The sequence below is a fragment of the Echiichthys vipera genome (genome assembly GCF_963691815.1).
Source record: "Echiichthys vipera genome assembly, chromosome: 2".
Classification (NCBI taxonomy): Eukaryota; Metazoa; Chordata; class Actinopteri; order Perciformes; family Trachinidae; genus Echiichthys; species Echiichthys vipera.
The window spans coordinates 17333294-17345879 of NC_139827.1; the positions used below are offsets into that span (position 1 = coordinate 17333294).

At 42.4% G+C, this 12586-nt stretch overlaps 1 protein-coding gene across 1 annotated transcript in view; it reads right to left on the reverse strand.

Moving 5' to 3' along the window:
- The window catches only part of ptprdb (protein tyrosine phosphatase receptor type Db), a 106712-nt gene that overhangs the window by 59184 nt on the left and 34942 nt on the right, over nt 1-12586 (reverse strand). Inside the window, exons 3-4 of the mRNA XM_083935284.1 lie at nt 4295-4440; nt 1082-1223 (exon numbers count right to left, since the gene is read on the reverse strand). Of these exons, the coding sequence (XP_083791410.1) occupies nt 1082-1223; nt 4295-4440 (288 nt within the window). The remainder of the gene's footprint in view (nt 1-1081; nt 1224-4294; nt 4441-12586) is intronic.

Genomic DNA, 12586 nt, shown 5'->3' on the forward strand with positions numbered 1-12586 from the left:
AGGATGCCGGGCAGATAAGATCCATGAATCTCACCCAGTGTTTAATTCCTCCACGCTTGCCTCGGTGAGCACTCTGATGTAGAGATGGAGATGGACGCAGAGAGGGTCTTGCTTGTCCATATATACTGGATCATAGCTGGTGCCCATCCTTTCCACCGTTTGCTCTGGTGTTTACATTTGAAAAATTTTACTGGCCAGGATAGCCGAGTCAGCAGGAGACTGGCAAGTTGATTATCCTATCCTGATGAGCAACGCGTAGTCATGACATGGCTGCAGATATCGAAGTGTTAGCTGGAGCTCATCTTCTCCACCTTTCCCTCTGTGTTTACTCTGATGTTTACATTTGGAAATCCTTGACCGACCAGGTAAGCAGATTCGGCAAGAGGCCGGTGGATTGATTTTCCAATCCTGATGAATGACTCATAGCCGCATGCCACGACCATCCAACATCAACCACAAAAAGCACTACTAACATTTGTAAAATAGATTGGAAGAGCATAAATCTGCATAAATTTAGTGGAGCCGATGGAGAAGTGACTAGAGAGGTCTAAGCCTTCTTCACACATTAATTCGGCATTAACCTAGACAACAAAGCCTCTCATAAACATGTCATAGCAGGCATACTTATCAGACTTTAAGAAACTATTTAGATGTATGTGTTAACATTACATTAAAACCTCATCATAAGTACTTGGTTTTGACAATCATGAGACAATTGTAATTGCGCCATGAATATTTTTCCTTGACCTCAAGTAAAGTGGTACCACTTAGACATAAACATGTGAAGTTTTATTATACTGTCAAATGCTTTTATAATAGTGTCATGAGTAATTCCCTTGACCCCAACTAAAGTGGTACCATTTGGACTTCATTAAGATGTCATTAAATGTTACATGGACAGTGTGATGACTATGATGGGAGTACAATACCAAGGTGAGTATGACTGCTTTGTCAGTTACAGACAGTCAAGTGATACACAAAAAAAGGAACAAGCAAAGAATTGTATATAGATATTAGTAATTTTCTTCAAAGCAATTAAAAAATGTGTGGAAACATAGCTTGCATGTATGTTCACACTGACCTCGTAGCACACTTAGTCGGGTGGAGGCAGTGATCTCTCCTGCAGAGTTGGAGGCGTGACATTCGTAAATAGCCTCGTCTCTGGGGGTCCTCAGTGGTTGGATCCTCAGTACCGAGCCGGACCCATCGTCAAACTCTATTACCTATTGGAAGGAAAACATGTGTATCAATCGATAAGTGAAAGTTGCCATATAAAGCACTTCAAACCCACTGTACACTATGCCAAATATTTCCCTCAGGAGTAGGTGGAGACCAAAAACAGAGCTAAAAGAGACTGAATATTGAACTAATTGAACAAATACAGTAGTAACAGTTTGTTTGTTTAAATGGGACATTTGGATGTATTTTTATCTTCGCCATTGTTTGCAGTAACTCACTAGATACATTTAAATATATTTCAGGTAGCATCAGAAAAGCACTGATAATTAAAAGTAGTTTTTGTCTGATTTGAAAGAATGAAGAAGGGATCGTTAATTATAAAGTTGTCCTTGATTATCTCTCGTCTTTTTCATATTTACAATAGTTAACAAGAGGCTTCTCAGAAATACTGGATTGTAAAATTTAAATGCTCTTGCATAAGTTTAATAAATGCATGTACTAGATCTGGTTTCTGAATTCTGAGAAAGTTTCCACTGACTGAAATCCAATAAAAAGAAATCCCTCAGCAACTCCTGACCAAGAGGACAAAAAAGAGATATATACAGCCAAGTCTGAGTTTATATAGGGTGGATTAAAAATAAAATATCTCCCCGAGTGATTTAATCACAAACAGGAAGACACCAAGATGAACTTAAACCTGTGAGGGAACTCGACTTATTAAAGTGTAAAAGCACCCTGAGCTAAGGGTGACATTGACTGGGGAGGAGAGAGGCTGGTTCAACATCTCCATCCAAGAGTGACTTGTGAAGTGGGGAAATAAATCAAAGGTTAGAGCCTTCGGGAAACTAATAAGGCTGATCATATAAGAATCTCATATACTGTAGCCCAAGGCATCATCTGACATATGAAAGAATTGGAGTGGATAGCATTTCACACAGTTGTATTAACCTTTGCAGTACAAATAAAGAAAAGCAGGTAAATTTGCAGGGGATTTGTCATCAATGGAAAAGCACAGGTAGGCCTAACTAATGCTACCTTGAAATGTGGTTGTGTTCACGAGAAGAGTCCTATGAACTCTTCCCTTTTGTGGCATTCACAAACTCAGAAGTGGACATTTTCTGAAGGCTCAAAGTTCACGAGTTGTAACATGTTTGCTGATGTTTCCATCAAGGCCATGGAAGTTCCTTTTCCGGTAAATGATATTAATACATTGTAGTTTTAGTTGTTTTTCTTCATACTTTTACCTGTCTGAAGAATAATTATTATATTCCCAATGGCCCATATCTTTTTTGTATGTATGAGTGTTTGCATTTCCTGCATTCTGTTAGCTGCTTGCTAAATTTCAAAATTGTAAGCGAAAAAAGAGACTTTTGGCATGTCCGCATGCACAACACCAGAGCTCTGAAACTGCCATTGAATGCTTCAATAATTATTTACATTATTAATTGATTTTCATTGATTGTTTTAGGAAAAACTACCCAGAATCCAAGGTGAAGTCTGTCTTGTTTTGTTTCACCAATAATATAAACCCCAAAGATTTTCAGTTTATCATATAGGGTAACATTTTAAAAAAACATAAAATCCCTGCTTTTCCCCAAATGTTTGGCATTTGTGCTTCAAAAAATACTTACAGCAATAGCTTGATATTTTGGGAGACATGCTTATTTGCTTTCTTGCAGGGAGTTAGATGAAAAGACTGACACCACTTTTATATCAGTCCGTTAAATATAAAGCTACAGTCTGGGTATACTTAGCTTAGCTTGGTATAAAGACTAGCATAAACAGCTAGCCTGGCTCTGGCCAAAGGTAAATACATCTGCCCACCAGGGGGTCATCCCTATGTTCCCCGGGTGCAATGTTCCCCTACAGTTTTCCCCCAAAGGGTTCTATGTTCCCCAGTTGCATAAGCCTATGCCTTCACTGATTCAATTCAGCATTTTGTTAGGGTTTAGGGTTATGGTTAGGGTCAGGGGTAGGGGGTAGTGTTAGGGTCTACATAAGCCTATTTGCCGTGGAATTCAGCACTGACTGTGGAAAAAATAACCAGTGTTGTGCCTGTACGCGTTCACTCAATGATAGTTCATGGTTCTGATAACGTTACTGTGAACCTGTTCATTCTGGTGTCTGTGAACGGCACGCTCTTTCAGTTTAATTTCGTTCAATAGGGTGCCAGGTTTCTATAAAGCCTTCCAGGCGAAACCCCGGCTAAAACATACCGTAAACAGGCCTTAATATGGAGTGGAGAAAACACCTCAATCTGGCAACACCAGCCGCCAGTGTCACACCCCCGCATGTGTCATCAAAACAAAAAACAGCATGGAAGCTACAGCATGGAGGCGACAAAGCAGCAAGGAGGCGTCATATGATCATTTAAATGAGTTTTTTAAGTTCGGGGAGGATAGGGAAAACCTTACACTTCTGTGCAAACTTTGCCCTTTGGCTTTCAAAGAGAAAATCCGCACTTCAGTCACGTCCACAGCAAACCTGAAACGGCACATTGAACTGAAGCACCCGGCATTTCAAGGTGGTGCAGTATATTGTCGGAGACCTGCAGCCTTTGAGTAAAGTGGCAAGCCCAGCTTTCATAAAATTAATGAAGGGGTTGCAGCCATCCCATAAGGTGTCATCAGTTAAGTTAAAATTTAAAATAATTGCTGTCTGTGGTTCTATATGGGCTGTGGCAATGATTTAAAAAAATAATAGCTTGCAGCAACATATTGAAAAAAAAAACTACGAACTAGTTAATTTTTGGAACTGTGAACTGAACTTTTCCAACACTGAAAATAACATATCGGGGAACTTAGGACCCTTTCTGTGAAAAGTAGGGAACCTTTTTTTTTTTTTAAAAAAGGGTCCTATGTTCAAATGTGTCACATACAAAGTAGGGACCTGGGGAACATACTGTAGGTTCCCAGTTTCAGTTCTGCAGCCAATATTCGTGTTTAACAAATCAGAATGCCTGCTGTGTGTATAAAGAAAACACACAGCCAGTATGGGATGCTAACTAATTACCATTTCAGTTTACTGTATTTCAGCATGAGAAAGAGTCTGTAGGCTACTGTCATTAGAAAAGACACTATGTTACACTTTGTTCATTAGTATCCCAGCATCATACCTCAAATCTCTGGTTGCTGACTTTTTTGCCTTTCTTGTTCCAGACAATTTTAGGCTGTGGATCCCCTGTGGCCTGGCACACGAAGGAGGCTACTCCCCCCTGGACTCCTGTTTGATCTTCTGGGGTTCGTGTAAACCTTGGAGGTGCTGTGTGGAAAGAAAGAAAAGTTGAGTTAAAACTTCCAATGTTGCTGTTATGCTAATGCTCTTTAATGTACATGTACATATTCTCTACTGGAATATTGTGCTTTTCTAAATGCATTTAAGCACCAGATTCCCATTGAATGTCCTACTATAATTTGTCACCGATGTTTGAGATGTCTGTGTGACGTGTAGCCTACTACAAAAAGAGTGAGTGAAAGCACAATGGCAGGTGTGTGTGCGCATGCTTTTTAGGTGACAAGAGAAGAACAATGATGCAGTCACTAGGATGTTTTCAAAAATCCAAAACCCAAATCCATTGTGTGTGTAACAGTGTGAATTCTTGGAGTACAAGCGCACTCTATATCTGTCTTGCAGTGTAATCGTGCATGTGGGTGGCTTTGTGTCCGTGCACATCCTTTTTTCTATACACGTGTGTGCACGTTCCACCATGTTTTTCTCTCTGTCCCTGTACCACCAAAGAAGCTTAATAATTCTGTGCCATAAAGGATTTATGAAGACTTACTCCTGACATGACCACTAAAGCCCCTCATTCCGGGGACGCCAACAATATCATAACCACAGCCTCGGCTGGACTGTGACATCACAACATCAAAAAGATTCGGCACGTCAGTCACAGCACGTCACCGCCAGCTCGCCTAATGGCATTCCAGCCAAACCAGAAAATCCCTACTTAAGGGCTTACCACCAACCGCCCTGACAAAGGGAGAGAAATTGCTTTTTGCTGTTTAAAAGGAGGGAGGGAAAGAGGGAGAAAGCTAAGCTTTTCAGAGAAGGAGAAAAAAAGAGAGCGAGTGTGTGTTGAAAGAGGGTAGAGAACTTAACAGAAGAGTGAGGGAGATAAAGGGAACAAGCGAGAGACAGATGGAGAGTAGAATGGGTAAGGATGAGAGAGCTTGAACAGCAGAAGTGCAGGGAGAGAGGAAGATGAGCAGGAGGTGAATACAAGAGAGAGAGAGGGAGGGTGGGGGGGTGGCTAAAGACAGCAAGAGCCAGATGTACTGGCAAACATGGTCTGAGAGCCTCAAGCTGCCCAATCACCTCTGCACCTGACTGGCTCAAAGCCAAATCTACCTCAATGACTGAATAGAACAGTGTGTGTGTGTGTGTGTTTGTGTGTGTGTGTGCATTTTTGTGTCTGCCTACTTTTATCCTTGCATATGCTTCTACAGATATACTGTATACACAAACTGTGCACTGCTGTGTGTTTGCTTGTGTCAGTGCATGTATATGCATGTATTTGCATGTATATGTATTAGTTGTTTGAAGGATTGGGCGATTTTCTAGGGCTGCCCTCTGTTAGACGATAAGTCGAGTAATTGGACGTTTTGGTCGTAGTTTACTAAAATTCATTTAGTCGATAAGATCGATATGATTGTTAGTCAACTACGAATTTCTTTAGTTGATTACTTTCTCTGTTATTAAATGTTTGTAAATACTTTGGGGGCTCAGACAGTGCATTGAAGTCAACAAGCAATTCGAAGATGTCACGTAGGGCCCTGGGAAGTTGTTACCTTTTCACTTTTCACATGTAAGTGGCTAATTGATTAATCAGAAAATTTTGATGGGATCGTCTAAGGATGAAAACAATGGTTAGCTGCAGCACTAATATGTACAATATATCATTGCGTGTGCAACCTCTCTACATGCATGCTATTATACTGTACGTGTGTTATGCGAGCGAGCAAATGTGTGTGTGAGAGAGAAAGAGAGAGAAAAAAGAGAGAGGGACAGAAAGAATGAGGAGCAGGAGAATCACTCTCTTAATCCTCTTGCTAATCTCTCCCCCACAAAACAAATGAAAAGTGTAAAGCCAGCAGAGCCATACTAAAAGGCACGGTAGATCTTTCAATTGCTTTTTTTTTTATCTTCCCCTCTTCTCTTCGTCTCTCTAGCCCGATCCCTCTCTTTATACATCTCCTGTTTAATTGTCTTAAATTCTCTCTTTCTCATATTTTGTCCCTTTATCTATCTTTCTACCCGCTCCAGATTCTTTGCCACTGAATCACTTTTCATCCCCCCTTTGCTTCACAGCTGCTCTCCTTGCTCCCTCTTTCATCCTCCTCCTTGTTACTCTTTCTCCATCTCCTCCCTCCATCTCTGGGGTGTTACATAAGTCTTCCTGTCACATTGACTGACTTAATGAGTGTGGGGGTGGGGGATACCGTATGCTCCACACTTCTCCTCGCCATCGCAATTCCTCGTCGCTCATTCTTCCTCCTCCCCTCTCTTTATGGGCTCTCATCCTTCCTCTTTTTCCCCCTCCTGTTTCCCTTTGCATCGCTTCACCACTTTTCCTTCACATTCATCCTCCCCGTTCACCTCCTTTTTTCAAACATCATACTGCTTCTCTGCTCTATATTTATGTTCTTGTGTCTTTTGCCAAGATCATCAGGGTCTTTTTGGTTGTGCTGCTTGGTAGGATTGAGCATTGACATTTAGCCCAGGGAAGGGAGGGCTCAAGCTCAAAAGGGCACTTCAATTTTTGTAGTACTTTCAAGGGAGGGAAGGGAAGCCTGCAAGTTTACTATTTTATGGATATACAATGACAAAATAACATGGACTTGGCAAATTTAAACAAGAAGTTGTTCTAGGGGGCACTTTGGAGCAGTCACATGCTCAGGGTGCCAGACTTTCCTCACAACTTTCTTCCTTTCCCTTAATATGACCCAAGATGGAAGTGAGGGGAAAGTACTGAGTGGGTCCACGGGGACAGATTTAAATGGAATTAGTGCCAATCTTTCCCCTCCTGATGTGTGTGTGTGTGTGTGTGTATGTGTGGGATGGATGGAGGGTGGCCTACATAAAGGTTGCCATACAGTGGGATCTGATCTACACAACAGATGGTAGGGATTACAATGTCAGATCTCCTCTCTGGACCACTTTCGAGTCACGGCTGAAGATGTGTGATAAACTTTGATTCCAGGGTGAAAGATTGACTTTGTCTTTTAAAAAACTGAACTAGAATAAATGTATTTAGGTAATACAGAACAATGGTGGCCTATAATACATTTTTTATCGCATAAATAGTATTTACTTCTTCATACATATATCAAAAATATGTTGTCTGATATGAAGGTAAAACTAGACTGATGACACATTCTGCTATGCTTCTCCAACCCTCGTTTTTTTTGTTTTAATTTATTGAACCGTGACAAATGCAACACAATTTCCAGATAAGCTCCCCTTAAATGAACCTGCAAACCGTAATAGGGCTGTGGAGGTTTACTGGAGTAGCAGAAAAGACAAATAGCAAGACTAAATGAAGCTAATGACACTTTGTCGAAGGCTACAGAGACACACTGGAGCTGGCAGATGCTATCTTAACCTAGAGGGACAAAGCGAGAGAGATCGAGTTTGTAAGAACAGATGCTAGCACAAACCTTCAGGGCATATGATTTACAAATATAGTGTATCAAGATTGGAAAATTGTATACATTTAAGTACCTATTTTGGAGGAGAGACAGATAGATCTCACATTGTAAAAGCATACTTTCAGATGTGTGATAGATAAGGGAACCCATACTTTTTATGACTAAAAAATGTATGAATGAATGTGTGGAGCCTAGGGATCCCAATTTAAATTTAGAAAATGTGAGAACATGTTTTATTTATGTTTATAGTATTTTATTTGAATAATTCGGTTCTCTGTCCAATAAGTGAAATAATAATGAAACAAGACATGTGTTTTCTGAACTCCTACATTACAATTTATATGCCCTTATGCCCAAGTCCCTCAAGAAGCAGTATAAAAAGGCCAGTGAGGACGAACGTCCCCCCTTGGTGGAGCTGCGAACCATCCTGAGGAAGAAGCTGCTGACCCTCCGCAGAGCAGAGTGGCACCGAAGGCGCCGGAAGGAAAGAAGCAGGAAGCGAACATCCTTCATAGCAAACCACTTCGGCTTCACCAAACAACTCCTAGGGCAGAAGCGTAGCGGAAGATTGGCTTTCTCAAAGGAAGAGAACGATCTGCACATCCAGACCACCTACAGCGATCCCGACAGGCAGCAGGAGCTGGGCCACTGCAACATCCTGATAGAACCACCTCCACCCATCAAGGAGTTTGACAGCAGGGAGCCTCTCCTAAAAGAGGTTCAGGACGTTGTGAGGAGGGCAAGATCTAGTTCAGCCCCCGGCCCAAGTACAGTCCCTTACAAGGTTTATAAGAACTGTCCCCTGTTACTGAAACGACTGTGGAAGATACTGAAGGTCATCTGGAGGAGAGGGAAAGTGGCACAGCAGTGGAGATTTGCTGAAGGAGTCTGGATCCCAAAGGAAGAAGATTCAAAGAAAATCGACCAGTTCAGGATCATCTCCTTGCTAAGCGTCGAAGGCAAGATCTTCTTCGGCATAGTGGCAAGACGGCTGACCGACCTTCTCACCAACAACGGCTACATCGATACCTCAGTGCAAAAGGGAGGCATATCTGGAGTGCCAGGTTGTCTGGAGCACACAGGAGTGGTGACTCAGCACATCAGAGAAGCCCGGGAGAACAAGGGAGACCTGACAGTGCTCTGGCTTGACCTAGCCAACGCCTACGGTTCCATCCCACACAAGCTGGTCCAGACAACCCTGGCCAAACATCATGTGCCGGGCCAAGTGGCAGATCTCATCATGGACTGCTACCACCAGTTTAGTATGAGAGTCTCAGCAGGGCCAATAACATCAGAGTGGCACAAAGTGGAGTTTGGGATCATCACAGGTTGCACCATCTCTGTGACCCTTTTTGCCTTGGCGATGAATATGATCGTTAAGTCTGCTGAACCAGAGTGTCGGGGCCCTCGGACCAAATCAGGGATGCGCCAACCACCAATTAGGGCCTTTATGGATGACCTGACGGTTACCACCGAGTCAGTGCCAGGCAGCAGGTGGATCCTGCAAGGGCTGGAGAAGCTGATTGGATGGGCAAGGATGAGGTTCAAGCCTACAAAATCATGGTCACTGTTGCTAAAGAAGGGCAAGGTCACAGACAGGTTCCGCTTCAACATCAGCGGAACACAAATCCCATCCGTCCCAAAAGCTCTTGGGCGGGGCCGGTACATATGGCGCCACGACCAGGTTCTGAAGCCCATCGCAGAAGCCATTAGCATGGGGATCAGCAGCTGTAGACGATCGCACCCTACCAACCAGACGATCACCTTCGTGAAGGCTGGAGAACAGCTGCCAAGAACTACATGTACCAGGAGTCCATCAGGAATCCTGGCAACTGCACAGGACTGGCAGCTTTCTGTGGACCTGGAAAAACAGCTGAAGTTCCCACCTCACATCGTCGCAACAACTCTGAGGCCAGACATCCTTCTGGTCTCAGAGGAGACCAAAAACATAATCTTGTTGGAGCTGACAGTGCCGTGGGAGGACTGTCTGGAGGAGGCCCACGAGAGAAAGAGGGCCAAGTATGAAGAACTGGTCATCGACTGCCGCAAGCAGGGCTGGAAGGCAAGGTGTATGCCCATTGAAGTTGGATGCAGGGGTTTTGTGGGGAGATCTCTCTACAAAGCCTTGAGTGTACTGGGCATCACTGGACTAGGGAGGAGAAGAGCCATTAAGAACATCACAGAGGCAGCAGAAAAAGCCTCCAGATGGCTCTGGATTAGGAGAGGAGATCCATGGGGAGTAGTAAAAGCTACCTGAACGCAAGTCGGGTCTGATCAACCACGGCTGGGTCGCCTGGGCGAGGGTGTATGATGTTGAAAGACCCGAAACACCCGATGACCCCAGGTTACATCACTGATGATGCATTCAGGAGCATCCGCGGGATGTATTATATTAAAAAAGGCCTCATCTTGTGTACCCTCAATCACTTAGCTGATTTGATGTGAAAAAGCATAAAGCAGATACGTCTATCCCAACAAAGTAAATAAACACAAAGCAATGGACTTACAATCTTTCTGCAGCTAACAATGTAAAAAATTGGAAAAGAGAAGCTCTCAGACCTCACAGATAAGAATCTCGAATGAGTACCTTTTAGTGTAGTTTTCGCTGAAAGCAGATGTTAACTGTAGCTAATCCTGTGTGTGTGTATGTGTGTGTGTGTGTGTGTGTGTTTGAGCTGAGTGCTTGGCTAATTCTGCTCACAGGTTGAACAGTGTATGATCCCTTAGACGTGGAAGTGGATTTGGAACTTGATCAGATAGATATCAGGCGCATCCCCTTCATCTATAGATGATCTTGGAGTTTCGGAGCGTGTGGACATGTGTTCATGGACATAAATAGCTTTTGGGAGCATTTGCATTGCATGTGGGAAGATTTGATCACATCTTAAAAGGCTGCCCTGGATGTTGGTACAACTTGTCAAGCATCTGTGCCTGTGCCTCACATTTTCCTGCATATGTGTGTGAGCTCATGCAGATAGGCACGTAATGAGTAACTTACATCCCTTGCCAGGGAAAGATTCGACTGTATATTGGTGTACACGGTGGTGGGTGGTAAGCTGATGACTCTCTGAATGAGAACTGAGTCAGGCTTGTCAGACAAGTTGAGGAACGAGGCCAATATTGTGGCCTGAGCCAGGGCCATGATAGTCAGCTTTGAGAGTGGACGGGCAGCTGGCCAGAACCATAACTTAAAACACATTAACATCAAACCGACACATTAAGAGCAAATTATCAGCTGCTCGCTTTCGTCCTAGAAATGAAATTAGACCGCTAGGGCCAATAAACACAGAGAGACAGCTATCATCCTTCTGCAGCACATATAAGCGTTAATTGGAAAACATTTGGTAAAATGGGCCATTTCAACATAGAAACTTAAATTATACACAGTTTAGTGTCTTAACTTTTGATAAAACTTCACATTAAAGGTAAGATATAATTCAAATTCTATAAAGTTTAAGTGTCCATCTGTGTCAGTGTCTCAACTAAATCTGGAGTATTAGATTTTTTATTTCAATCACAGTTTTCTTCTCATATACAATTACGCGCTTATGTCACTTCTCTGTATGCATATTGATCCGCAGTTGTTTGGGCAACTTCCAGCTGGCTCACTTTTACAATTATGCGATAGCAAAATAATAAAATACAGTTTTACTGCCGATAGTAATGTCCAATTAGCATGCCACTTACCCGCCATAGCTGCCCCAGGCTCTGGCTAGTGCCGAGTTAATCAGGGTTAATTTGTTAGAAACACAAGGGGAGGAATTAATTAAATGGGGTCTTCTTTTATACACAGATCATTAGAAACACATGGACTACCCACTGGGTACACAACTTTAGTGGGTCAGGGCTAGCTTCCCATGAAGATGAACAGAGGGTTTTCTCAGTGCTGGTCACACAGCGAATTACTCACAGACCACTGCTCTGCTAAGTTAAAGCTAAGTTGATGCTACCCCGGCCTCTTCGCAGATGGATGCACCTGCTAAGCTAATGCTAAGCTAACGCTGGTCAGATCCTGTTGCTCACGGATGGGTGCACAGCTATGCTGGCTGCTAATGAGCAAACTTGGAAGTCTGGCTCTACAGAATATGCCTGAAGAAAAAAAACCTTGTCTCTGAGCTAAATTTTAAATCACATATTAACAGCATTACAAAGATTGCTGCCTACCATTTAAGAAACATTGCAAGAGTCAGGCCATACCTCTTTGGAAGATGCCAAAGGGTTGACTAATGCCTTCGTATTTTCTCGCATTGATTTCTGTAATGCAGTCAATACTGGACTACCTTAAAGATGACACTGACAGGCTGTATGTTGTCTTGCTCAATGTACCAAAAATGTCTTTTAAAAAATATGGTGGTGAAGAAGCTTTTTGTAAACCAACACATATAAGATAAGCAACCTCTTTTGTCCGTCTGAGTCCTCTCAAAAGCTCCATATCATTGATGTTATTTGATATTTCTACTTGTTTGATAGTGTTTGCTGTTTTTATTTGCATTAACTTGTTTTATTAGTATTTTTCTATTTTGTCTTTTTAGATTTTTTTTTGGTTTTAATGTCTGTCTTAATACCTTCTTTATTGATTTGATTTTGTTTTTTTGTAAAGCACTTTCAGCTGCTTCTTATGCCATGAAAGGTGCTATATAAATAAAGTTTATTATTATTATTATCATCACTAGCCTCACTGCTGTGGGATGGCAAATCGGCACACTGAGAAGCAATGGCAAAACGCTTCTCTCAGCCTTTTCTATCTCACTCATGGA